Raw genomic sequence first — 27,796 nt, 5'->3', positions numbered from 1 at the left:
ATGAGCAGGAAGCCCATCCCGAAGAAAGGGAACTTTACATCTGTGATTATTAACACATTTGTGTCAGTTTTGTTTGAATGAGCTAGGGTTAGTGTTTTTGCTGAGGCCAGTATTATTAAAGGAAAAAATGAAGAATTGAAGCTGCTCCATTATTTGCATTTAAAGAGAAACCCACCTGTCTGATAGAAGTCATACATCCTTCCTCCAGTAAGTAAAAGTTAGAATTAAAAGTGTACTTCGTAGGGTTATTATATTCTTCAGTTTGTTCCTTGAGAATGAAATTAAAAGCCTTTTAGCATGCATTTAGGAAGGGATTTTTTTTTGCTAGCATGGGGCTACAAATTGGCACGCATTTGAAATCAGACATTTTGACGGTATATCATATTTATTAATGTTTACAGCAAAAACGGCTTCATGTGAACACGGGGCGTGTATTTTCCGCCCACCTCACCATCCCTGGCTCTAATTGGTTCCTTTGTCTGTCACTCAAATGAGGCGACAAAGGTGTTGTTAGATGCCTTTGACAGGTATGATGTCGCCAACAAGGGGACCACGGCGACCGACACAACCGATGGCGTGTCTGTTTTGTTCCGAGTGTAGTTTTTAGGGTTAAATGTGATGAAATGCTGCTTAGATTTGAAAGCAACGTCGACAACTAACGTAACATCGGCCTGCAAAGTACTGAAGCCCATGGATATAGCGTAGCAGCCTGCTAGCCAACCACTGAGAAAGGTAGCCATTGTTTGAGTTGTTGGCTAACATGGCAACGAAAGCTAACAGCACCTAGACGGGATTTACTGCCGTGTTATTGCAGAAGATACTGGTGAGCAGGTTTTAATAATACAGTACCACTGTTAACCTATGTTTCAAACTGCTTCGTTAAAATTGGGAGATAGAATTACTGTTTGTGTAACCTTTCTTTGCTAACGTTAGCCAGATTGAGGCGACGTCCAACTACATTCAGCTCTGTTGTCAGGCAGCAAGCTAACGTTAACCTATTTAATCACTTTTTTTGCAAACCCGGCCTTTGGCTTCTACTGTGGTGGTGCGGTCAACCAACGTTGTGGAAAAGGTATATGTAGTCAGAGGCAATCTGCATAACGTCACAGCGTCGCCTATAACGTGACAACCTAACCGCTTTCATCAGGGACTGGCCTGTTTTGACAACCCTCAGGCCCCGTATGCTAACATTATAGAGCCAACAATCAGAGAGCCAGTTCATCATTAGCTAGTGTTGTATGTTACGCCTTTGTGGGCATAAGTGGTTAACAGTCCCTCTGTGTCAGGCTCCGGTGAAGTTGAATATCTATTTTTAAAAGGTCTGTGTTGAACATAGCCTATGTTCTAGACAGCAGCTTGTGGACAACTGTGCTCCAAAACACAAAGGGACATCATATATAACGTAAATAGCTAATCAGTCAAATCAATCCCAACCCAGAAAATATATAATGGTTCCAAGGAGAAAAACGCCAACTTATGTGTTACTTTTAAGTAATGGAAGGACATTTGTTGAATTCAGCTTGTTTCTTTTTTCCAGAATAAATAAAAACATAATTTGACTTACCTGTCACTCACATTCAATTTTGTAAATTTTAGTGAGTCAAGTGATCTGTCAAAGACTGCGGTCAGGCACAGGACACTTCATACCACTGATAGGCTTATGCAACACACCTGATCCTCTTGAATTTTGGCCAAGGCCTTATATGCTTCACTGAATTTTTCATGAGAGGATTGTGCATGTCTCCTGCCACTGATACTTGCCCTTGTTCTAAAATATTTGCTCCTCCACGTTGTTTTTATTACACGTGAGCATATTTTTGTCTATTACCACTACAAATTGGGTTACCTACAAAACTACCTTATCATGTGCATAGCTCAGTCTTTAACATTGTTATTCATTATGTCAGTGCCCCCTCCACGGGCATGTTTTATTATATTAAATGTCCCCTACCCAAAAATATATTTGCAAAAAATGCAGTTGTATTCATGGGTTTATTGAAAAGTCCGTCAAAATGGTAAATTCATGTAAAATCTAAAATTAATTGGTTATCAGAGGTTACGTTTTTATGCTATGTGAATTCTGACCCAACTTCCAAAGCATAGATTATCACAAATAAAGTAATCGACCTGTGGGAAGCACCTACAGCATATTTAAGACACTAGTTTTCAGGGAATGGTATCAAACCTTCTTTAAAGTTCTGACAATAATGCAGTGCTTTTGTTTCTACTCACAGCTGTGGTCATCCTGCATGATGTGTGACGGTCATGAGGCTAGTAAGCGGTACCTGTCCCTCTCTCCCTCATCGTGGGCCAGCCCTCCCATTTAACCATATCCCCGAAGTCTCTCTCCCAGTCTGCCAAGATGACCGACAGGAAGGAGCCACCCTTCTTTAATGACGACAGTGTGGGAGCTTTCCACTATAAGCTCCCTTTCTATGACACTATGGAGCTCTTCATAGAGACCCTGACTGGGACCTGTTTTGAGCTACGCGTGTTGCCTTTTGAGGCTGTCATTTCAGTCAAGGCAAAGATCCAGAGGCTGGAAGGTACAAAGCACACACACGTGTAGTTTGCATGTTTTAGCCTGCTAGGAATACTGTCCATACTTTATAAGTCAAGGTACTGCACTGATTGAGCCAGCAAGCTGTGTCAATTTTTCGATAGACTCGGAAGATAAGAAGTAATTTGTTTGACTATTTTGTATGGTCTTTTCAGTCTCTTGCCAGGTCAGTTTTTCAGTCATGTGTATTACTCTGTGGAGTCAGTTTTGCACAACTGTATCTTCTCAAAGTTTTAAGTTGGCTGTGGTGTTGAACTACTTGTCACACTTAATGTAACAATGTGGGGAAAAAAAATAGATGCAAAAAAAGATAAATGGGCAGAAAACTCATGGCTACACTCTAAATTAAGAGCACTTAGACTTATTGTCACTATACACCTTGATCAGTGTTAGGGCTGTCAGTCTATATTTGTAATTCAAGCTGTTGTGCGTTGGGTTGCGTTTCAGTTTTGGTCAGAAAGGCCTCTCTGTGCTCTGTGTGTGAGGAGGTGTGACAGCCAGGCCAAATGTGTTTCTGATAGAGAAAACCACTCTGCAATGAAAGGACCAATGCTCAATCACTAACACCGGCTCACCTCCAGCGCCTGGTCAGCCAGGTCACTCATTGTGGGCACAGAGAGCTTCGTGACTACGCATACACTCCGTCTCATAGCTCTAGAGAGCACCTGTATTCGTTAGGCTTTCATCCCTCAAATGGAATCTTATTATTTTAGTCTAATTTGCAGTATTAGATAAAATGTAGAAATATAGCGGTATAAGTAAGATAAGCTGTCTTTATGGTGAGATAACACTAGCACATCTACAAGTTTTTTTTTTTATTATTTGCCCTTTTTCACCAATTTAACATAGTTCTGTCTTTAGGGAGCAGACATGAATTGTCTTAAGTGATGGATGGATGCTTATTTTGTTAGCATTCCCAACTTGCCTGTCTGTCAAATTAGTAAACTTAGTATTTGAAATATGAACAGGTATTTGTCAATTTTACTTGTTAAAGGTATCCCTGTTGCCCAGCAACACCTTATCTGGAACAATCTGGAGCTGGATGATGAACATTGTCTACATGACTATGGGTAAATATATTCCTGCTGAACCTTTCTGACACTGTGGCAAAATCACAAAGAAAACAAGACCAGTTATTAGCAATGTGTTTGAAAACTCTTTTTCAGAGTAATTTGCATGTGCGCTATTAAAGCCTTCCTGCTGCGGTGGTAACTCCATCTTAATTCCTTTCAACAAATCGTAAATGAGCCAGAGATGTAGACAGGATGTGGATGAGACAAATGGTATCCTGGTCCTAATAAGAGAGCTTGCCCCTCTGCTCTTGGCAGTTCACGAGATTGCAGAACTCCCCCTCCAGTCCGCTGCCTACCGCAGATTGTGTTATGAATGCTTTCCACTTAATTCTCCACATGAACAGCCTCTAGTGTTATCTTGCTAGACTCTCCTAACACCATGCAGCACGTTTTAGAATCAGATGGGTAGAGCAAGGCAAAGAAACATCTGCTCATCAGAAACAAATGCTCCAAAAGAATTCCCAGTTGTGCACTTGAGTTCATCTGGAAATCATCCTGAACCTTGGAGTGCAGTTTACTTTATATCAGAGCGTCTCTCTCTGCTTTATAAGAAAAGCATTTTACCCTAAAAGTAAAGATGTTGTCTATTGTTATTTTCTTCTCACATTACAATAACATACACTGGAGAATAGGTTGCAATACTCTTCATTTATTTGGCTGTATTGATCACCGGTCTGTTTGTGTTTCCAGCATTGCAGAGGGCTGCACTTTGAAACTGGTCTTAGCTATGAGGGGAGGGCCAATTAACACTAGGAGAGGTAAGGAACAGACCAGCGAACTGTAAATTCACATGACAGCTGGACATCTGTTGTTTTCCATTATATCATAAGACTTTTTATTTTTTTGACTTTTCATAAATTCTCTTACACCTTGGGGAATTTAAATTGTTTTAACCACGGAACCCCTTCTCTTCTGTTGTTAGTAGCCATGGAGGATCCTATCAAAGAGGTGACTGACCTGATGGAGAGCACAAAGGAGGAGAGTTGTGAGAAAAGCCTGGCCAACAAGCAGGTTACATTTGTCGTTTATCGTGAAAATGACCAGCTAAACTTCTTCCGAGTGGTCGACAGGGGAGATGGAACCCTGACCCCTCTGTCTGAATCTCTGAGGTTGGGATATTGTCATATTGTCCTTGTTGTTTTTAAGCACAAGTATTATTTCAATGTATTATCGGTCCAAATACTAAACAATGCTTATAAAAGGAATTGGGCCAGGGGTCATCATTAAACATACAGTAACATAGGGAAAATAAACAGAAACTATTTCATTAGGTTCTGAGTACTCAGAACGGTGCAAGAAAATCGGCACAAATAGAAAAAAACAGGATAAATAAGCATAAAGAACTAATTATACAGCTAGTGTGGCGTTGAGTACTAAACATTGATTATCCAGTGGTAGTTGTAGCACTGCGTTCAGTGAGCAGGGCCAGTGAAGAGACTGCCCACAGCTTTGTTGGATCACTAATCGGAAGATTGTTTTTGCCTCTCATATTTTCCAGTGCTGGCTCGGTGTACAATGTGTGTGCAGAGGAGGAGGAGGATGGAGCAAGTTCTGCAGTTGAACAACAAAGCCTTGAGAACTCCATCACCATGAACAAAATTAAGCTACTCAAAGCCAAGATGGAGGACATGAACCTCAACAAGAAGGTGGGAAGAAGCTGGGATCACAAAAACCTGTTAAAATGTTACTGCCTATCAGAGAGGGCAAATGTGGCCTCCACACATGATTTATTTTCACACCATTTTGAATGTAGACATGCTCTGAAAAACGGGAATCGTCCTGTTTCTGTGAAAGCTATTCTTCAAGCCATTTTTTTCATGGTTGTGTTTTTTTTTTCAATCCCTAAAATAATGAAACCAAATTATGTCTAATATTGTCATCACATAGAATCTTGCTTTTCATAATCATAGACTAAAAATGGTAGCCTGCAACCAATAATTTGCATATGTTTGTTAGAGGATAGATATTTTCATGACATTAAACAACTGGCTCTTTAAATATTTTTTTCATACAAAAGCAGCCTGAATCAAGTAATGAGATGAACACTATGATTTTTATAATTTAACAGAATTGGGGGAAATACTGAAAATTTTCCAAATACTAAACAATACTAAACAATTTCAAAAAATATTTGAAAGGGTGCTGTGGTATAATATAACTGTCTCCGTCTTTGTCTCTGTCCTACAGCCGAAGAAGTCGGCAAAGGTAAAACCACGGCCCCCTGTCAGCCCACAGCCCTGCAGTGGCTCTCTAGGACTCTCCAACCCACGTCACCATCATCGCCTTTTTCGTTCGCACCCCCAGATCAACCAGCCGTGGCAATCAAATGCACAACTACCTCCAATCACAGATCATGAATCCATAGACCCCTCCCCGCCCTTTGCTGCTGCAACCTCTGCTCACTTTTCTATCCCTAGACGACCCCCTCCCTCTTTCTCCTCTCCTTCTTGTTATATGCTTCAGGAGGAGGAGCCATGGGAGACATGCCCACCATTGGCAAAGATTCGGCCCCCTCCTAAAGTGTCCCGGTTGGATATTGGCAGCACCAGGTTGATGAGGGACTGTGTGTACCCTCAGCTCCCTCCGCTGTGTATCAAGGGGCCACCTGAAGCCACCTTTGACCCTGCTGATCCTGCAGAGGAGGCAGTCGGGCTGAGTTTATTAGAGGAAGCTCCTGGGCTGGTGGTGCCAGCACAACCTGGAGCTCCATTTGGGGAACTGTTAGACCCTCTAAGTCTGGATGTGTCCACACAACCAGAGGGAGGTCGTCGGTCCCTCGAGGTTGAGGCTCAGCACCAGTTTCCGCTCTCCCCCTCCCCACTCAGTACCTGGACACTTGGGACAAGTAATACTTTCACCAGCAGAGGTCAGAGGACACAGCTCAGCACACCATTTCATATCAGCCCCCCCTCTCCCTTGCCCGTTTCCACCTCATCATCCTCTTCTACCAGGCCACTGCCTCAGGCATTTGATTCCACTCCCTCCTGTTTACAGCCCAACCTTCAAGCACAAGTGAAGCCAGGCAGCACATCCCCTTACCCTTCCAACCACTTGTCAAGTCATCCACCATACCTTTGTGGTGTTAAAGTGGAGTCACCCGGCAAAAGGCCAGAGCTTATCTCAAAGAGGGAAGCAAGAGGCATCGCTAAGATGGCCAACCAAGCATCTAAGGAGCCCCTGGGTACCCTTAACAACTCCGAACTCTTAGCGTCTCTCTCCACAAGGGCTGTGGATAGCAGCAACAGGAATCATGGCTTTGGAGAGAGTCTGGGACTGGCGTTGCCCCCTATCACTGCCTCAGGACTGAGCAGCTTTGGCTCCAGGCTGCCATCCATCCCAACTAACAGGCTTCTTCAGGATGATCTGATCAGACAAATGTCACCTTTACAACCAGCAGCAGTCTCTTATATGGTGAGTACAGGTGGTAGTAGAGGTGCTGCTCAGATTGGATCTCTGGTTTTTAATCCTCAATTTGTGTTTATTTTTCTCAGAATAATTTGATTGTTTAAGCATTTGTACTGTTACAAGACCAAAATAGATATTTTTTTTAAAGTGCATACATTGTACTGTCAAGTATTTAAAATGTCATGTTGTCACTAATATCCAACTGATGAGTCATTTGGAGATGAAAATTGTTGGTCGTGATAATGAGTTTTGCCACAAGATGTAATATCTTCAAGCCCTAGAGCAAAAAAGAAAGAGAAAATACCCACACAGAGCTTGTCAGTTTAAATATGTTATTAATATGCTGTAGTTGGACTTCATCAGACATTAACCCATATGTGACACGCTATACTGCATGAAAGGTTCAATTGCCACAATGTGAAATGTTTCCAATTAAATTTAATCTATCAAAATGTATCGAGCAATTTTCACTGCCTTGTAAATAAGTTTGATGCACAATGAGAAATGCAAATATTATTATTCATAGAAAAATGGCTAAGATCTATCAAAAATAATCTTTGAGTCCGTCTTGTAATTATCTGCCCTTCTGTTAGGAACATCAGTTCTCTCACAACCATATTAGTTTCCTCAGTGTCTCTTTGTCTGCATAAACATCTGTGTATAACTAAATTATATACACCTCCATTTTTGATGTTACTATAGGTTTCATTCCTAGTGATACTTACTTTGTATTACTTCACCAGTAACAGTGACAACTTAAAGCTCTTTTCCAGCTCAACATTGAGTAAAAACATTTAGATTTTTCTCAAGAAAAAGCAGTGATATTGTTGAATTGTTTTGCTAAAAAAATATTTCATGTTGCTGTTGTTTTCTCAGGCCACCAACGCTCTTGAATCAGCCGGGGGAGTCATGACTTCGTTTGGGAGATTAGGTAAGGCGAGACGCACAAAGAAAATGTTGAATTGTGGTGGTAGGATTGCACATTTGAGTTGTGGACTTTTCAGCCATCTGTTGTGCCAGAGTGCATTATAGCCAAATGGTTCTGAACTAACGATGCAGGTCTTAAGAGGTGCAGTCGCATATGGAGAAGATGTTGTTATGTGATATCCTTTGGTGCATGTTGTGTGAGAGCTACAACAAAGCACCGCAGTGGTTTTAAATATTCATTATTGCTATAGCTGCAGAAGCAGAACAAACAACAGAAGGTTTCAGGCCTACACACAAGCACAATCATGTATTTATGTCATCAACTGATGACATAAATGATGCTTAGGCTATTCTTAATGATAAATAGATACATCTGTGTTTGCCACAGGCTGAGAACCCAACTAATGACTGCACACAAATTACTTTTAAGTCAGGCTCTACTTTCAACTGCATTTTCACAAAAATATTTGGGTATTTGAATAGGTTTCCAAAATATATACCATCAATCAGAGCCACTAAGTATGCTTACTCTGGTTTTCACACCTCAATGGTTCATCACAAATAGATTAATTTGTCCTTAAAAGATTAATTTTAAACTCTTGGCACAAGTTGGCAGTAATTACAGCTTCTGGTCTTTTTGGGGTTCCCTTTGCTCGCTTTACATCCCTACACTTTTCTCTCACTTGTCTTCCTCAGCGTCAAAATATGTGGACATTCTTGGAAAGACTCAATATATATTTTCAGTGGGGTTTAAGTCTGGACTCTGGATATAACTCTAGCTCTCCTTGAGTGGCCTCTTCACTCTGTTATTGCTCTCACTATGTTGTTGTGCTGACAAGTGAGTCATCCCTCCACTGAGATTTCATGTGCTCTCTTTTTTATTTCTCTATTATAACATCATTTTTGGTTTCCTCAGTCAGGACATATTTCACTTCAGTCTGATTAGAGACATCCTCCTAATGTTGATGCACGACGCTCCTACGAGCTTCTATGAAATATGCTATTTCTGATATGTTCATATAGCCTGCTCAAAACTGACAGGGCAACCTAACGCTGACAGGTTAGTTTACCGTTTTTAGGTGATATGCCATGTTTGTAGTCGAGCTGCGATATGCAAACTGTTACTTGCAAACTTTGCATTCAACTTTTTTCCGTTATCTATTTCTTGTAAAATGCTGCCACACTGGCGATGTTTTCGACATGGTAGAAGAGGACTGACTAGAAATGAAACACTCACAATTAAAGACATATTCAGCAAACCAATAAAAAAAGGCTTTCTAGTTCTTTCTTCAATCTGTCCCCAGTGGGTCGGGCTAATCCAAAAAAAGTGAAAACAAGGGGGGTGTTCTGAAGACAGACTATTACCTGTGTAACAGGGATGCTCTGAAAACACCCCCATTGGCAATTAGTGCTTTCCACCCGTAAACCATAACGGTCTATGCTTCCACTGGATGAAATAACAGCAAAAATTAACCAATCGGAATTTTGGTCAAGCCAGAACTTATCGACCAATGAATCGACTAGTCGACTGGGAGATTACAGCCCTACTGTGTTCGGTTGGGTAGTTTCCATTAGTAAAGAAATGAGAAAGAAGTATTTACCTAGAATAGCCAGCTTTGACAAACAACTCAATTAGCTCTATTAAAACAGCAAGTGTGACACATGCTGGGGCGACCTCTAGCTCACATAGTGGAGTGTGCAGCCCATATAGGCTGAGTCCTTGACAGCGGCCCAGGTTCGAATCAGACCCACGACCCTTTGCTGCATGTTGTCCGCCCCCTCTCTCTCTCCCCTCCCCTGTCTTCAATCTATCCTGTCAGTTAAAGTCCATAAAAAATAATAATAATAAAAAAAAGTGTGACACAAGCGGAAATACTCTAAGTTACAAAAAAGGTACTTTTGTCTCTCAGTGCACCAGGTCTCTACAGTGCTGCTGTGCACATATCAGAACAATCCTAATCAAACTCTTTTAATACAGAGGGTATTTAATGAGAGTAGGATTGGGAGCAAAGAAAACATGATTTGGACAGTCCTTAATAAAATGTTATCAAATTGCAGTTAAGTCAACTAAACAAGAGAATCTGGGAAATGTACTTGGGTTTGAAACCACCTTATTCAGTATGGCATTAGGTTAAAGTGCACTAAACAAATAAAAATCCAATTCCACACCCAGCACCTTGACAGTGAGTTTTCGTGTAACTTCATCACAGAGCTGTCAGTTTTATCTGTATGTTCCCATATCCCCGTGGCTCACAAGCCCTGCTGAACTGCACGCTTCCACAGACACGATTATCACAGGTACAAGCTGACATAAGCCGGTGTTCCCTAACGTAGGAAATTAACATTTTGTTTTCTAACATTTTCACTGGGTAATGGTTCATATGAGGACATGATAATTTACTTCTGTTTACATCTAATTTAGTCGACAATAATTTTAGAATGTGCACTTCATCATAAACCAAGCTTGAAATTAATTGTCAGAACTCAAAAGAAATCCTAGATGAAAAGACATGAATGTGACCGTGTGAAAACTTTTTGACAGATTATTTTCTGGCAGGTTTTTCCTGTCTGTGTCAAGTTACAGACGTAAGGCCAACATAATGTATGGTATGAAAGCACTCTCCTTGTGCTCAGTGACATGGCAATAAGATAAAAACAAAACAAAGCAGAATGTTGAATACTGACAGGTTTTTGGAATTGCAGTGCAGTGATACTTAAAAAACCTTTTTGCATTGCATTTCTGGCCCCATTCCAGTGTTTGATTTCACAGCAGGTGTTTTGCCTTTTGACAGCTGGTGAAAATGGCTGCTTAGACATTATTGCTGGGCTTTGGTACAACATGCCTGAAAGTACTGAATAGGGAGAAATGCAATGTTCCTCCCTTAGGGATTCTGTGTTGCATCTAATCTTTATTATGGTTTCAGGATTTCTGTGATGGATCTTGCATTGGCAAATTTCTGTCTGTGAAATGCTAAAGAAAGCACAAATTAAAGCAACGTTTGTAAAATGTTCCTAAAATCTCCAGTTATGCTGTGTGCAGACATGATATTGTATTATTTACAGAGGAGAGACGAGTTACGTGACTAGACTGTGTGTACATTATTACAAACCTTTTCAGCACATGATCAGTAATTCCACACTGAATCTTGTATAGTAAAAATAAAAAAGGAAAAAAAAGAAATACTATTTCTCTGTTCTCAGGCACTTCAACACACCACCTACCTCCAGTCAAGGCTTCCACAGCCAGCAAGAAGAAGAGCTCAAAGCATTGCCTCCTCTGTGGCAAGAAGACTGGCCTGGCCACCAGCTACGAGTGCAGGTACAACTGCCTCCAGCACTTCCACCTGCACTCACTCACCCACTCGCTGCCTGGCTCTAAATCAAATCTCCCTCTATTTTTCATTCTTGTCCTCGAAGCAGTAGTTTTATTAGAAAATGGTCTTTTCCTAGTTCATCATTTTGTCTCACAGCCATCTCTCCAGTGCAAACGCATCTCTGTTCACAGCTTGTTCTGCCACGAGTTATTAGCATTATCAAAGTTTCTCTCTACGACATCGGTCTGGATCGCTTCCTCCTCTCGGGCCCGGTCCGGGGCACATCCTGAATCTGATGCAACAATGTGTAACGTAGAGCTCCCGACTGTGTTCAAAAGACTGATGTTTCTGTGATAAGATGAGTAATACAATTTACTCAACATTAGTGCTCATAAATGAAATAAACTACAGAATGTTAGTAATAGAATAGTCTAACACATGAGGAGGCTTTCAGTCTATGAAAACCTTGCTATGGAGGAGTCCATTCATACTGGGTAAACTGGATGATTAAGCAGATGATGTTAACTGATGAAGAAAATAATGTTTTTATTTGGTGACTATGTGGTCTATCAGGAAACACACTATAACTATATAAAGTTGTGTTTCTAGATATTTGCATAAATACCAAAATAACTGTTTACCTAAATCTTTCAGGTGTGGTCACAACTTCTGTGCCACTCACCGCTACGCAGAGACACATGACTGCACGTACGACTACAAGAGTGCCGGACGGAGACTTCTGCATGAAACCAACCCTCTGATTAGTGCTCCCAAGCTGCCTAAGATCTAGACCCGACAACCCTCGCCTCTTCATAGGAGAAGAACAACCTGAAGAACTACAGGTGAAACCGACTGAATAGAAGAGATTCTGCAAAATCATTTCAAGTAGAAAGAAGGAACTAAATCACCACTGTGTGCTTTTTTTTTATCAGCCAGGTTTGCTTAAAATTGTAATAAATAGTCTGTAAAGCCAAGTGTGAACAAACGAGTAGACTGAAATGGCAAAGAACTAATGATTTCTAATTGACAATGTGAAGATGTTTATCAATTTTCTCTGTTGTTCCTTTTCTATTGTATACAAACAAAACAAAAAAAACAAAAACTGTGCTTGTATGTAGGTCTTTTTTTGCTAAATATATCTGCTGCATGTTTTAGTTTTGTCAGCCTTTTTCTTTTATTTTTTAAAGATAGGACCGCTGATGACTTTTCATTTGACAAGTCTTTGACAGATGCACTTTAGAACTATCATATTTATACGTTTGACTTTTCTTAATGTGGGGGGGCAGGATACTTAATTTTTTGTTTGTGTTACAAAGTGTTTAAATTGTCGTTATCCAGATTGTTATATTCTTCACCTCTAAATGTCTTTCTTACATGGGCACATACATACCGACATCACTAACGTTGAAATATTTCTTAAAAGAGAACAGTACACCCACTTATTGATGAAATACTTAATATTTATTATTAATAAATAGTACTTATTTAAATTTAAGGTTGGTTTTAAAAGCAAGTATGCAATGTGTGTAGGTGTGAATGTCAGTTGTAATCTGTAATTCTATCATGTAAACGGTATAAGGATTGGGGGAGGGGGTGCTTATGGTATTTATGTCTACAAGTAAGGTGGTTGCCATAAAAAAAATCTTTTGTAAGTCTTTTTTATTGCTCAGCTGTTGCAAAATGTTAAATGCTGTTATAATATCTACAGGGGTTTGATCTAATAAAGCTTCTTTCCATACATACTGTACGTCACTGGCTCAAGTGTTTTGATCCAATAGCTGTCTTAATTTTATTTTTTTCTCTACGGCACCCGTGTCAAAGTCAAGGCTCATGGGCCAAATCCGGCCCCCCACAATTTTTGATCCGGCCCCAATATATAATTTGGTTCACAATTAATATTGGCCCGCATAGTTTGTGTCATATTTTTACAGAGTTCTTACTGCTTTTCCGGCATTTCTATAGCGATTCAACATTTTTTTACGCTATTGGCCTTTTCTTTGACTATAGTAGACATGCAATAATACAGTCAAAGTGATTCTAATTTTCCAGTGTGGCCCGTAGTGAAACTGAGTCTGACACCGCATCCCTACAGATTGGAAGTGGATTTGTCCCATTGTGTCCCATTTGAACTACAGATCCGCAACCCGATCTGGCAAACTTGCATAGTGGGGTTACAACCAGTAGAGAGCCTCAGAGCAGATGCAGGAGAGCCTTCACCCTGTTCACCCTAATTCTTGCAACTTGTTTCTTACCCACAAGTTGAAATTATTATTGCACCTGTAGAACATGTAGAACCTGTAGACCCCCCCCTCTACTAGGACTGTCAAAAGGTAGATTGATCCCAGTAGGCCTTGTGCAATGGTTCATTTGAAAATGCAGTCAACTTAGTTTAGTAAGGGAGAGCAAACATTCAACATACAAACTAATCCAGGAAAGTTGAGTGCATATAATGTTGCAATCTGTACATATGAGAACACTTTTTTTCTTTGCTGGTGAGTCACTGAGTAGAAGAGCTTCAAATGAGCAGTTGAAGTGTTGCTCAGTAGACACTTTGCTCTCACTTTGGATGCTGTTCCTGTGCAACAGACAAACCATGACCTATGTCACATCTCAGTGTTTTGTCTTTACTTTTTCCCTTCATGTTGTCTGGCTTTGATCCAAGATAAGTGGGCTGCGCAGCATGTACAGCTGAAAAACTCATGGCTCATGGCAGATAAATGCACAAACATGGCAAGGGGCATCTTTTTTTTTTAAAGTGAGTAGAAAAAATACATTTAAAAATATAACACACCACGTCAAAGTAAATAAGACTAATAAAATACTCCATGGGACAGTCCATTAGTGGCAATTGCCACCATATGCTAAAGCCTGGCCACTCCATTGGCTATCACACCAATGCTTTCACTTCAGTTTGTTTAATACTTTGGTTTATAGCCAAATACCTGCAAAACTGATGACATTCCCATTCACCTCAGATACACTTTGTTTTTAGTGCTAATTAGCTAAGTGTAGCATGCTAACATGCCAAACTACGATGGTGAACATAAGAAAACATTGCATCTGCTAAACATTGGCATGGTGAGCATGTTAGCATTTAGCTCAAAGCACCACTGTGCCCAAGTATCATCCATAACCCTAGACTGTATATAATGGATATACTAAGTGTTAAAGTTTACAGAGCCGTTAGCATGACTTTGAATTATTTTCATTTGCCCTCAAGTTAAAAATTTGCCCAAATGTTGGGGTCCTCTAACCTTCGCTAATTCAGGGTTACATGAAAAAGCCGTTATGTATGATTCCTGATGGTAAACTTGGTGTGTATCACTGTTGCATGAGTGAATGAAAGAGTGCGTGACCCACAATTGTGACTTTTTTGCCTCTGGTGCTGCAGCACACAGAAAAGCACTGAAAACACAAATGTATGTGCTCCCCTAAACATTATTCTCATATTGGCCACCCCTGTGAAAGTTGTTCAGGTCCACCAATGGGACTACTCAGCCTGTCAAAAGAGTTGCTTACCGTTGTCCGTGGCTCAGCAGGAGCCTTCTCAAGACTGACAATACAAGTGGCATCAAATGTGTCTTAGCTTGGTCTTGCAATCAACACATTTTAACAAAGCCTCCATTATAAAGGGAGACCTGGTGTTTGAAAGACGTGAGTGTGTACATGTGTTGGTGGGATCATCAAGAGAAGTGTAGGATCCAGTGCTTTTGGAGCCTAAAGACAGAATATCTTGGCTCTTACTGCATTATTTTCTAAATCTTGTGAGTTACCCAACTTTATGAAAGTGCAATACTAAAACATTCTTTTAAAATTGAATTACTTTTGTTCTCATAAAACAGTGGGATATATACAGATTTTGTTTCTCTTCTGTCTTCCAACTGTTCTTTTACAGTGTGTCACATAACAAGCCAAATTCCTCTTTTCTACTTTCTGTTTCGGTATTATTCAGTTTACCTCTTGCAACTCTGCCAAGTTCTGCGAGTCTATTTTTTACAGACCAAAAAACAATTCCTTTTTCTTTATCTAACCATGGCTTTTAGAAGAAATCTATCCTGACTTAAATTTGCAGTGCTGTATTCAGAATCCACAGTCATAAATAACCACTAGATTGTTTCATGATTAAAGAAGAGCTAACCGCAGTTTGCATGCAATGGCATGAAGAGGAAGAAAGTTGAAACTAAAACCATATGAATGTGGCACACGACAGTAACCAGAATTGAAGGCAGATATCTGATAATATGACACACCATAGTCCTTTTTTCAGGTCATGACATCATCAGTTATTAGTAGTATTTATTACAAAGGTATCTGGAATCAAAAACACAATCTAAAACCATTCAACCTTGTGTGTTAATCTGTGCTTGTATGAAATGAGAGGATCATGAGTAATGTGTACACAGGCCTGAAGGGATCAAAACAAAATCCAGCACTTCCAGTCTGACAGGGGACTACCAGGTAAGAACACAGGAAGGACACACCAAGAAAAACACTTTGAAAACAGAAGGCAATCCCCCCCCCCCCCCCTCCCATGTTGTTTTTTTTACTTGCCTCTTCGCTGCACATTCAACACAATAAACCACATCCCAATCTTTCCATTCCACACAGCAAGGCAGCCTGTAGCCTATCTCTCTAACGCAGAGGCACATGCATGACAACTTGGCAGACTCACTTCTGAGGTGTCCACTTTGTCCAGACAGAGCACAGAGGCTCCGTTGTGCCACCCCAAGGACTGAGTGGTGGACTGTGAATCAGTAATAAGCTCAAACACAATGACAGGTTTCAAAGATAGAGCCGAGTCTTCGAGTCAACAGAGGATACATTCCCTCGTTTCATAAGCAAGCCACTCCTAACATAGTGCACCGCTCTTTTGGTGTAGTTGCAGTACTTAGTGTGATATGCTAGAGTCATTGAGCACACTGAGAGCCATTCATAATCTGAAATAATGACCATTGTGGCAAAATATATTATTACATTCTGACTGAATTGGAGCTGAAGTTGTTCTCTATATGCTAATAAAAATCTACTGTGTAATTTCCATCATCTACAATAAATGTCAATAGTAACAAATGAAACAATTCCCTACTCGCCTCATCTTGGACAGTCCCCTTCCTTCAAGCTCAATCCTCTACCAGAGGCCTGGGAGCCTGAGGGTTCTAGTCAGGATCCGAGCTGTTCCTAGGACTGCGCTTTTCTGGAGAGAGATCTCGGGTGTTATTCCTGGAATTTGCTGGAGCCACTGTACATGTTCTGGGGTAACAGCACTGAATGCTCCAAATACCACTGGAGCCACTGTTGCCTTAACTTTCTACTTCTTCTCTAGCTCCTCTCTGAGCCCTTGGTATTAAGCTTCTCATGTTCCTTCTTCTTCATATTGCGGTCGCCAGAGATTGCTAGATCTATCACAACTACCTTCTTCTGCTGTTTGTCGACCACCACAATATCTGAATGGTTAACCATTACCATTTTATCAGTCTGGATCTGGATCTTTGGAGGTGCCTCCCACTTTGACATTTGACCAAACTCGGCTCAGATGCTCCCGTACACTATGCAAGCCACCTGGTTATGGCATTCAGGGTATGCCATGATGGTTCCTCCTCATCACTGGGTTTCTGTTGCCTGATATATTCACTTAGCAGGTCATACACCGGCAACATTACAACCCCACGAAATCAACACTGGCCAGTGCTACACACTCCAAAAACCTTATAGAATTTCCAAATAAAGACATTTGCACAATGAATTTATGCAGAAAAGACACAGATTGTTGCAGAAAAATTTACCAGAATGCAGAAAATAAGTTCTTCTCATTTTCTCAAATGATCTGAAAGGAACTCCTGGGGGACATAGCTTCCTCTTTATGCTGAAAACAGCTGTTGGCGTCTGTAGAGACTGAAAGTGGTAACACCCAAGTAAAAACAGTTAACACACGTTCATTTAATATAATTTGGGGAACTTTAGATCTGGATAGGCCTTACGTGATGCTCTGTAATCTGTGTCACATTACAAATTACATAGTCACGAGTAGGCTAATTCATGTAAAAAAAAAACAATTAGATACTGGTAGGCCTATTATATTTTATCTAACGCTTTGTGATCGTCCTCATCATAGGCTGCTATTTCCACCCCTCAGTGAGCCCGCGTGCGCCGCCTGTCCATACGCGGAACTAAGACTCGGTAGTCAGTGACGCACCACTACACACAGCTGCTCAGCGGGGGCAATGGAATAAACAAAACGTCGTCATTCTGTGCCAAACACATCGGTGAGTGTCTTCTTTTTTTCTGTAAGGTGGAATATGGAGCAACATTTGGTCCAAAACATCTATGCGTCCGTTCACACTGAGGCTCCTCTGTCTCCCCCGCGCCTCTCGCTTTATTAAATCCAACCGGAGGTGGCTGATGGTCGGTCGGTCGGACGGACGTGCGTCTGGACTGTGCTGGGATGTGACCGTGTGAGAATTTGTTTTTTTTAATTGCCAACTGTTATTTAAGCCAAGAGTCGGTCCCGGGGCGACGGTCACCGTAGCCTGTTGTGATTAAGGTATGACGATTCAGTTTGATGTCAACGAGTGGTGCACTCTGCAGCAAAAATTAGTAACGCTTTGTGTCAGCGCAAATGTCTGCTGTTTATAAATGAATACATTGCTTGGGTTTGTCCGTTCAACATTTGATTGTGAATCAAGAAAAGACGCAATGTTGACCGTGTCGAGGAAGCCTTTGTTAGTCGTCCCCAAGCCTTTGGAACGCCCAGTTTGATAAGATGTGGCACCGGGCAATGAAAAGCTCACAGCTGATTCCTTTGTCTCACAGAGCATCTCACAGAGCATTTGCTACTATATTCATACATTTAAGCCATCTGTACACCTCAGATCAGAGGCGTCTGATCTAGCCCAGCGGGCTGCACTACTTCCACAGGCAGCTGCCGAAAACATGTGATTCATCAGCTTGACATCAACAACACAACGATTCTGCATTAAGTTCAAACTGTAAGATGTTACTTTGCCTGATAAGCAGTACAGTTTTTACCCTATTCTTCCATCATTAAATTGTTACGGTGACTCGGATATTACACTGTCTTGTCATTGGCTGCGGGATCAGCTTTTCTCACTTTGTTCCACCTTACACTCCAGTCCTGCTGTGTGCCATGATACCCACTGTATACTGCATGTGTGCATATTGCATTTGGAGCTTGTTTACAACTTTTAAAGCAAAGTGTGTGTGTGTGTGTGTGTGTGTGTGTGTGTGGTATGTATTTTCCAGTGGGAGGGCAACATTTTCACTCATCTTCATTCCATGTAGTGGCATAATGTCAAAGATAGCTTCTCATAAAACCACCTTCCTCATGATGCTGCTGCCAGGGATAGAGTCAAAACCATAGACTGAATGGAAAGAACCAGCTGTGTCTTTGTGTTTTATGTCACTATAGCCTTTGGTTAAGTGTTTGCTAGTGTTGTGAAATACTGAGTGCTTGTTGCAATAATTGTCCCGTGGGTATCTGTGGAGTGTGCATGCATAAACTTGCGGATAACCCAATGCGAATTCTCTCTGTTGTGCTGCTGTGTAACTAATCCTGCCTCCGCACATGGGATTACCGCAGAGACCGCATGGATTGGCTTCTTTTCTGCACAAATGCTATTTTTAAGGTTCTGGCACAGTTGAGTGTTTGAACAATAGTGACAGACGGTGCCCTTTTTGTAGGCAAGCAGTTGAAGCTCTAATCTTGGTTTCCTACTTGAGTTGAACAAAAGAAATATCTTGACTCTGAAAAAAAATAAATCGGGAACACTTTTAATCTACATTACCAGGAAAAAGCAAAAAAGAGAAGTCAGCCTTTTTAGTCATGAGCCATTTTCAACTTTTAAAGTTCTCATGTTGAGTGCACAGATATTTTCAATTTTTTGTTATATTATAGCAATGATATCAAATGTTTGATTTTGATCATAGGAGACCATAATAAGTAGGAAACTACATCAAGTGTCTTTTAAAATGCTATATTCAGGTGTGTGTTTTTCAAACGTTTAACTGCACTTGCACAAACTTATTTGCTGTATCAAATCCTTTCATATGACCACAGTCCACCCCTCTCCCTCTGGTTTCCTCTTCCTGGCCTGGTCTTCCAGCACGACTTACTGACTTTGTGCCCTCTGACAGTAAAGGATTTTGCAGGTATCAACAAGCATTCTGCGGTTGTGAAAAAACTCATCTACTCCAGATCCCTAGCTGTCATCAAACCCTGAAGTCGTCCCGATCGGGCCAGACTGCAAGGAGAAATGAGAAAGTAAAGCCGTGATTATGATTCCAAAAGGGAGAAAGAGGGTGACTGAGACTGTATCTGTTAAGCTGCTAAAACTGCAAGTGTAGGGGCTTGCAGCAGTCTAAATGGACTGGGCCATTGTGTGCTTGCAAATTAACTCCTACTTTCTGTCTCCAGAGAGAGGTTCTGAGAAAAGTAATTGGAGGGTGGAAAGAATGCAATCAAAAGTATCTGAAGGCTCGGGTAGTAGCTTTCTGCCAATTAGCTGCCTTCATTGTTTGACACAATTGGTTGTGATGGGGAAATGTGCCTCACCCAGTATTTTACAATATGGAAGACAGGATGTGTTTGACAGACCCTTTTGTGCTATTATATAGAGCTTCAATCCAATTCAGGTTTAACGCCCAAAAACATTTCAACTTGCAGAAGAGTTTTAGAAGTAAGTTTTTAGATCTGATTCAACAGTAATCCACATCTTTATTTCGCCTGATTAATTTGTTCCAGCAGCTGTCATGTCAGTCCTTACTAATCACATCAGCGTGTTTCAAATGGCATAGAGCTGAAAAATAAATATTTTGTTTTGTGTTGACACATTTTTTTAAGCCTAAGTTTCTGTTCTTGTTATTAAAGATAATGGTAATACAGCTAATGATTATTTCCATCATCGATTGATCTGGGAGTTTTTATTTGTCACATTGTTGGAAGTAAGTAGATTATCCTTATCAACAGAACAGCGTAACTCTCTCTCCCCAGTGTGTGTGTGTTTGTGTTTCACTCTCTCTCTCTCTCTCTCTCTCTCTCTCTCTCTCTCTCTCTCTCTAACACACACACGCATTTCTTTTTTGTATTTCCTGGACATTAAGATTCAATAATGTTTTAGTTAACAACACCACATGTGATTTGCGCCCTTTCCAGTCAACAACTTTCCTCTTTAGTCCATATATATTTGAATTTCCGTTTTTTAATGTCAACCTTTTTCAAAATGGCACATGCAATGCTGTTCTGACCCACTCTGTATCTCTGTCAGCTGCTTACCCCTGTCCCCTCACTCTGGGGCTGGATCTGTTACATAATATTGATTGCAAAGAGACAGGAAATGGATCCAGCCAACAAAAATCCGTCTTCATACGTATTCTGATCCCGTTTACAGGAGACTGAGCATGTGCTATTCAGGATGTGCGTTTTCCTGGACTTTTGTGACTGCGCGGAAGTCATGGTAGTATCAGTCATTACCTCTTTTTACCAGACTTAGCAAGTTTTACTTTTTTCATTGTTCTTCAGCAAACTAATTAAAAGTCTATTAACTATATTACCACCATATGGCAGCTGCAATTGTACCCAGGGCCTGAAGTTAATTTTTTTGACCACCCGCCAGTTTTTTCCAGCCATTTGTTTGCCTCCATAAAGGTGGAAAACAGGAATTGCTGTTTCTCCATGAGATCAATATCCTGTCCTATTCATCGTAGCCTGCTTGTGGACATTGCGCCGTCATCACGTGCCGTAAAGGGGGGGGGGGGGGGGGGGGGGGGGGGGGGGGGGATCCTGCCTAAATTATCCTGCATAAAGGCATAATTCCCCCTCCCCCCCGCTGCAGCTAGCCACCAGGATTGAAACAGCGGAAACTTTCAGTGGCTTTATAATGGTAAAAACGCTACAGCATTCATCGATGTTAAAATGTACACACATTGGCAGGACGGTCTGAAATGTTTTGCACGGTCTTTCGCTGTACGTTTTGTTGGTAAATGTTAGACGTTTGAGTCACACACGTCTCGTCTTCATACCAGAAACACAGAAATGAATTTGACTCGTTCTCACTCCCGCTTGGTCTGTGGCCGGCCACGTGGGACTGCTGAGATTGTCGCAAGTAATGAAAATGCAATAGTGGTCCCCGGCTGTCAATCAATGTCTTCCGGTGATGTGGGCCCCTGATTGGTCCGGGCCCGTTAGCAACTGCGTACCCTGTTTACTGATAGTTACACATCTGAATCACTCAATTTTCATTGGCTACCTGCAGATGTGCCAGGCAGATTCACAGTGTTACCCGCCAATTGCAAAATTGACCGGCTTTTGGCGGGTGGTCTGGTGTTCCACAAGGTTTCCAGTGACTCGCAGACTCTGTGCAGCTGTCCCATACTGCTTTTGTTATCTGATCCTGGACTATAATTTTATGAACACATCCCCTGCTTGTCTTGTTGTATCAGCGTCTGGATAATCTTATAACAGAACAAAGGTATGATTCTGTGTCGTCTCACTTTGCCCCACATGAGCTAACTCGATCCTGGTCTGCCTTGCTGCTGTACCCCACTGTGGCTGATCTTCATCTGTAGGGAATATATTTGAATTGTATTGATCTAATCTAATGCCTTCCTCCTCTGTATGATGTCATACTCCCCTGTGAACTAAATCCTTCTGAAGTAATACTAATGGCAGTAGTTAAAAAAAACATTGGTTATAGGACAGTGTTTTACATTAAATTGATATTTCTTGCAGATCGTAAGTAGCCTTCCTCCCTCAGACGTATGTGTGTGTGTGCGGCTGTATATGTGTGTGTTGTGCAGTGAAATGATAATGTACCGGATGTAGAGGGGGGGTGCTCAACAGCTGCTATACATCAGCCAAGCAGAGGTGCTGGCTCAGCTCAATGGACTGTCGGATGGCACTGCTGCAGGTATTGGGCTATGGTTGATGATGTCATTAGGGCTTTCACAGTCTCTCAAGGTTTCTGTCTGCTCAGGGCAACAAATCAAGAAGATGGTAGGGAGAAAGAGACACACAACATTACAATCCAAAAATTACAAGTATACTTCATTCATTGTTTTGTGCTCATCAGCTGCTCTGTTAAACTAGCTGGATTGGGATTGTCTTTTGTGTGACAGGAGAACAACGTGTCTTAATAAGGTGTTAGACCATCACAAGCTTCCTGACCAGCTTCAGTGCTTCTTGGCCAGTGTATGTTAGTTTGGGATGTTACAGGTTATGCCATAAATAAGCTCCGTGTGTGGAAGCTTGTCCTGGGTGCTATTAAGAGTGGTGGCTAACGTTAGCAGCTCTGTCCTGGTCTTAATTGTATTTTTGGGGGAATTAAATTGAGATATGTAGACTGCAAAGAGCATAGCACATACTGTAATCCACATTACTTCCATGCTCATCATTGAATGCTTCAATGATCCCTTAATTGGTGTGTGGAAGGATCTGCCTTGTTTCTTCAAATCTTTCCCTTTGATTTGTCACCTTTTGTGTGTCTGATTGGTGGATGTGACACACTACTACTAACTTAATCAGCAGTGTTGATGGCGGCGTCTTGAAACAGGAGCTACTGGAAGCAGTGTTATACAACACTGTGGACATAGGATGACAATTTTCAGTAAGAACAGAAACTCTGTCTTTCAATTATATGGGTGGCTTGTAGGTGTCTATCGAAAGTCTCTCCAGTTGCAATATGTGACTACTTGGCATAAGCCCGTTACCGGTTTCAAGGCATACAGCGGTTTGAACAAGTCACGCTTTCAAAACCACCAGAGATCCCTCTCCCTGCTGGCATACAGTGTGTTTTACATTAAAATGCACTGTGTTTAAAGTAAAAAACTTGTCTTTTACCCAGACATTTCAAAAGTAATACATCTATATCTGTAATTGCAATACCGTATTAAGGTGAAACCGTGATATTTTTGCTGAAAGTTATCATACTGTCAGAATCTCATACCGCCCATGCCTAGTGACTACAGTATGTCTGGAAGTACTGTATAAAACTACTCACATTTCTTCAAACCGTTTTCATGGCAGGACATCAAACAATATTTGTTTTTCTTTTGAAAACGGTGTTCCATAAGCAATAAATGGAAAAACATGTAACCTTTTTTTATTGTAATTCCCAGACTGTTGAACCTTATTGTTTACAGGAACTTTGATTAATGTGAGCAAAGCTTATTCAAGCTCCAGGTCAGTTTTTAGCAGGGCTGCCCTCACTTAGTCGATTAGTTGACTAATCGATCGTTTTTAGTCTTAGACTTATTTCAAAGAAACTAAAGAGCACATGTCTGGTAAACACAAGAAGTGGCGCTTTTGCATGATTCTTTGCAGTGAGTCAGTTTAACAAATCTGTCGATTGAATCAACTAATCAATTAGTCAACAAAATCATGAGTGTTATTGGAGTAAGAAAGGGTTTAGTAAAGGACAGTCCTAGTTTGTAGTCTTTTATACTGCATGCTTCTTTACATCTCTATCAACTTGATGTACACCAATGACTGCACCAACTTTTCACTTACCAACACCTGCCATCTACGCTCTTCTAACCACAACACTGTCACACATTATCCTCCATCTCAAAGTAGCCAAAACAAATAGCAACAGGTCCTCTCCTCTGTCTCGCAACCCCCCCCCCCCCATCTCCTTCTACTCTTGTATCAAAGTATTAACCAGCACATCCAGCTCTACGTTTCCACCTGTTTTTTCAATTTCCGTTTTCTGTCACAAACCGTGTCAAACTGTATGTGTAACCAACGTTGCTGCCAAATCTCCCCACACCCAAACTCTCAGAGCTAAGGGCATTTCCACATATTTTCTTAAAACTACCTTTTTTAAGGTATATTTGCATATAACTAATCCCCATGTATTTCACATCACAACTTTCAGAACAAACTCAGCTTCCTGTACAGCGAGACCCAAATTTGTCCCAATGTGTAAGGAGATAATTTGGTGCTAAAGCTGAACTGTTGATGCCTTTTAAAAATTCCCGCAAATGTCTTTTGAAAATTAACCTTAACTTATGATGTGTTGTATGTATTGTTTTGGTGCTTGGAATTAATGTACCAAAGTCTTAGGTTATGATTAAAATAGTATATAAATGAATGTCTGAAATTACATGTTATAATATAGCTTTTTGAGTGGGAGTTTTTTTGTTGCGTCTTTTGTCCTTAGAGAGTTAAACACCACCAACCATGATAGCACAGGACAACAAACACACACACACACTCAACCGCTATTTCTCCATTCTGTCCTTTGGATGCAGGTTTCAAGGTTCCCCTTGGGGACTCTAAATTCAAAAATGTATTTTCTACAGCATATCATATTCCATTATATTTCTAAAAGCCAGTCAGCCGTTCATTTTCAATACTTTGGTCGGAGTAAAAACTCTACTTGCAGAAATGCTTTTGATAGCTAATCCATCAGAGCAAACTTGCTTCCTGAAATCATTTTTTGTCAAAGCTGCAACGTAGTTGATACACACTGATTTCAAAAGTGTATGTCTCCTTGTGCGTTCAAGTGATAGTGACTGCCTCACAAATAACGGTTCACTAAACTGAATTTAAAAAAAAAGAAGAAGCAAATAGCGTTGACTTATTGTTGTCTTTGAGTAAAGAAAGTATGGTATGCTTGATTGATAATCTGGGACCTTTCTGTGTAAATACATTTCTTTTTTTAGCCACTGTCCCGCTGATATTAGTAGTGACTCGTCCAATATGCATCTCGTGAAAGTTTAAAGTTTGTTTTAAACACACAGCATTGGCAGCAGCGTTTTTGTTTGGACTGACTAGAGGAAAAACGGTGTAATTGACGGTGCAATGTCATTGAATTTTAAACACCAATTGTCGTGCGATCTTTGGGAAGTGGCGTGCGACCTCTGGAGCATTTTTGCGCTTTTTCATGTCAGAGATATTCTCCTCCTGTTATAGCAGCCAAAATAAATACTAGTTTTGAATACGTTTTTCAACCAATAAATGAGTTTGTTTGAAAAATATGAATTTGGTTGAATGAATGCAAGTTGGTATGTATAAACAGCCGCTGAAGTTTGTGTGATCACAGCTGTGGAAACATTTAAATCTCTCAGGTACACTGCTATAATGATGGTCATAGGCAGAATTGACTTTTTCTTTACAACTTTAGCATAACATGTGCCGTCCGGCGGAGAGATTAGCTGCTCTGTCAGGTCTCGTGTTATGATGCTGACATTACGCTACCTGATGCTGTATGTGACATTTTTAGGAGTTCACACAGGCAAATGTGGTGAGTGATGCTATGTAACAACCAGTCCTTTTAGCCTACTGCTTAAACATGTTCTTTTCTTTGACCAATACACATTGTATTTGCTTGAGTCAAACTTGTGTAACTTGTGCACGTGGATATATTTAGTTTTGTCAGGAAGCACAGCAGCATCAAGGGTTGGTTATTTTGGAGCCGTGTCTGAGTCTGATTATCTCCATTACAAAGAGATGAGGGGTGTATGTGGAGGATACTGGGGCACTTTAGTCAAACCAACCTAACATCTTAATTTGATCCATTAACTTGGACATGACTGCTGTGAGGCATATGGCGGATGTGAGGCAAAGGGGGAGGATGAGGGTCTAAATCAGTAATGTCTTGATGTCAAAGTTTGTATAATGAATAACTCACTCTGTGTGACTGTGCCCCATGTCTCATCGCCCCAAACATCATCTCATCTATTTTAGAAGTAAAGCTGAAATAAATAGCTTATAAGTCAAGTGGCCAGTCAAGAGAATAATTATCTGCAGTTATTTTAATAATGTAATCATTTAATTTTCAAGCATCTTTTTTTAGCTTCTCAAATGTGAGGATTTGATGCTTTTGTTAGTTCTTTCTTTGTCATATTGGCTGTGATAACAAACTGAAATCTTCTTGTTTCAATGAAACAAGCATTTTAAATTTGTCAGTAACAAATTGTCTGAACAGCAATTATTTTACAATTGTCCGTCTGAGACTTTATAGACAAAATTACTAATCAGCTAATTGAGTACAGAGCAGATCAGTAGATTAATCAGATGATTATAGAAGTTGCATCCCTAAATAGAAGTGAATGGCTTTTTGGTGTGGGGCTAAATTCATTTAAAACACAGAAACAATTTCCCAAAATTACTTTGAGGACATGTTTCCTGTTTCCTGGATAGAGAAGAATAGAAGTGACAGGAAATGATGGAAGAGAGAGGGGGAATAACGTGTAACAATTTCCTCAACCAGACTTGACTGACACGGTCAGTCTTGAAACCCTAGGCCACGAGGATGTCCTGAAATTGCTTTTTCATGAAATAGTAGTCACTATAAAAAGTGGTAAGATACTGTCTTAATAACTTTAATGTAATATTGGTGAACTGACCTTTTTTTGTTTTTTTTATAAACAAGACTGAATCTCTTCCACCAGTTTCAATATTAAATCTTTCTAAATTTAGTGTGTCTGTAGTTGTGGGTGAATTTGCCATTAATCCTCAACTAAGTTGTGACATTTTTCCTTCATGCTTCTGCGGGGTCTTACGCTTATATAAGTGGTGTGAGGCTTGTACTTGTGCGCTGGTGTCTGAGTCGTTCTAGTGTATCTCTTTAAGAGAAAATCATGTGTGTATGCTGGGGAGTGTGTGGTGAAGCAAGTGAGAGAGTGACAATGATTAGCTTTGGAACGAGGACCGACTCTAGAGGTATAGTGAGAGAAACTAAGAGTCTCCCCTGTGCCTTCACTTGATTTCATGTTGTTTACTTTGAAGGAGAACCCGGAAATAAGTAGGGGGGAAATGCAACCATACCAAGCCACAGTCAAGCGGACCAAACACAGTTGTTGTGGTCTGAGTCACCGCAAAGTGTAGTTACATTTTTTGAGAGGTGCTCGTCAGGGTTTGGCGTAGGGTCCCTATCTTCACATCAAACCTACGGCGGGGATTTAACACGTCAGCATACATCTTGCTTAAGCCTCCCTAGATTCATGATTAAGACTTAGTCATCTCATGTCGGCTAAAAGCAGGAATGAGGAAATGTGGAAATTCTTTGTGACTGTAAGTAAGTACAGTAGGTTTGAAGTAACCAGTATGACTGGTATCAGAAAAGTTCCAACTGTATTAGTAACTCCGACTGTGGCAAAAGAAATAGATCACTGTGACGAGTCTTGTTAAAGAGTGTACAGTGAGCATTTACGCTTTTGCTTTATCCTGTTTATAAAGACTTGAAGAGCTGGGAGGTTAAAAACAGCTTCTTTGGCCTCTTTGCAATACTAAATATGCAGTATGGACATCATCTACCTAGTTTTATGAATGTTGTTTTTTCACATACTGTAAAATCTACCATTTTCCTGGGTATTTCATATGACCGACAGCCCCTTTCGGAGTGAAGCAATTCAGCTGCACAAGCAAAAATGTGAAAATTAAGGAAGCAAGTCCTAAAATTATTGCAACACCATCAAAATGTTTAGCAGATTTTCTAGCCTGGGAAAACCCTAATGATTTTCCGGCAAATTTGAGATGTGCTCTGCAAGTCAGTCTGGCA

At 40.6% G+C, this 27,796-nt stretch overlaps 2 protein-coding genes across 8 annotated transcripts in view; both read left to right on the top strand.

Annotated features, from left to right (window-relative positions):
• Window positions 1-468: 468 nt before the first annotated feature.
• zfand4 (zinc finger, AN1-type domain 4) lies at window positions 469-13,026 on the top strand. Of its 3 annotated transcripts, none has more exons than XM_034898567.1 (10): window positions 469-823; window positions 2,235-2,546; window positions 3,555-3,630; window positions 4,324-4,391; window positions 4,556-4,742; window positions 5,132-5,279; window positions 5,821-7,044; window positions 7,915-7,969; window positions 11,167-11,284; window positions 11,934-12,069. In XM_034898567.1, the coding sequence occupies exons 2-10, from the start codon at window positions 2,363-2,365 to the stop codon at window positions 12,067-12,069; spliced, it is 2,196 nt and encodes a 731-aa protein (XP_034754458.1). In that variant the 5' UTR covers window positions 469-823; window positions 2,235-2,362. The 3 variants fall into 3 exon arrangements, with proteins under 3 accessions (XP_034754458.1, XP_034754460.1, XP_034754459.1); XM_034898569.1 differs by having other exon boundaries at window positions 471-823; window positions 4,559-4,742; window positions 11,934-13,026; XM_034898568.1 differs by lacking the exon at window positions 469-823 and having other exon boundaries at window positions 2,363-2,546; window positions 11,934-13,026.
• A 4,329-nt stretch (window positions 13,027-17,355) lies between these two features.
• Window positions 17,356-27,796, top strand: part of march8 (membrane-associated ring finger (C3HC4) 8) — a 68,630-nt gene continuing 58,189 nt past the window's right edge. For 3 of the 5 annotated variants that reach the window (XM_034897902.1, XM_034897899.1, XM_034897895.1), the window contains exon 1: window positions 17,356-17,542. The gene's annotated coding sequence lies outside the window, so the exon portion shown is untranslated. Of the gene's footprint in view, window positions 17,821-19,533; window positions 19,558-27,796 lie in introns of those variants that run through there. The other 2 variants (XM_034897896.1, XM_034897898.1) reach the window with 2 other exon arrangements.

The sequence above is a fragment of the Etheostoma cragini genome, chromosome 17 (assembly GCF_013103735.1).
Source record: "Etheostoma cragini isolate CJK2018 chromosome 17, CSU_Ecrag_1.0, whole genome shotgun sequence".
Lineage (NCBI taxonomy): Eukaryota > Metazoa > Chordata > Actinopteri > Perciformes > Percidae > Etheostoma > Etheostoma cragini.
This window is presented reverse-complemented; position numbering and strand designations above follow the sequence as displayed.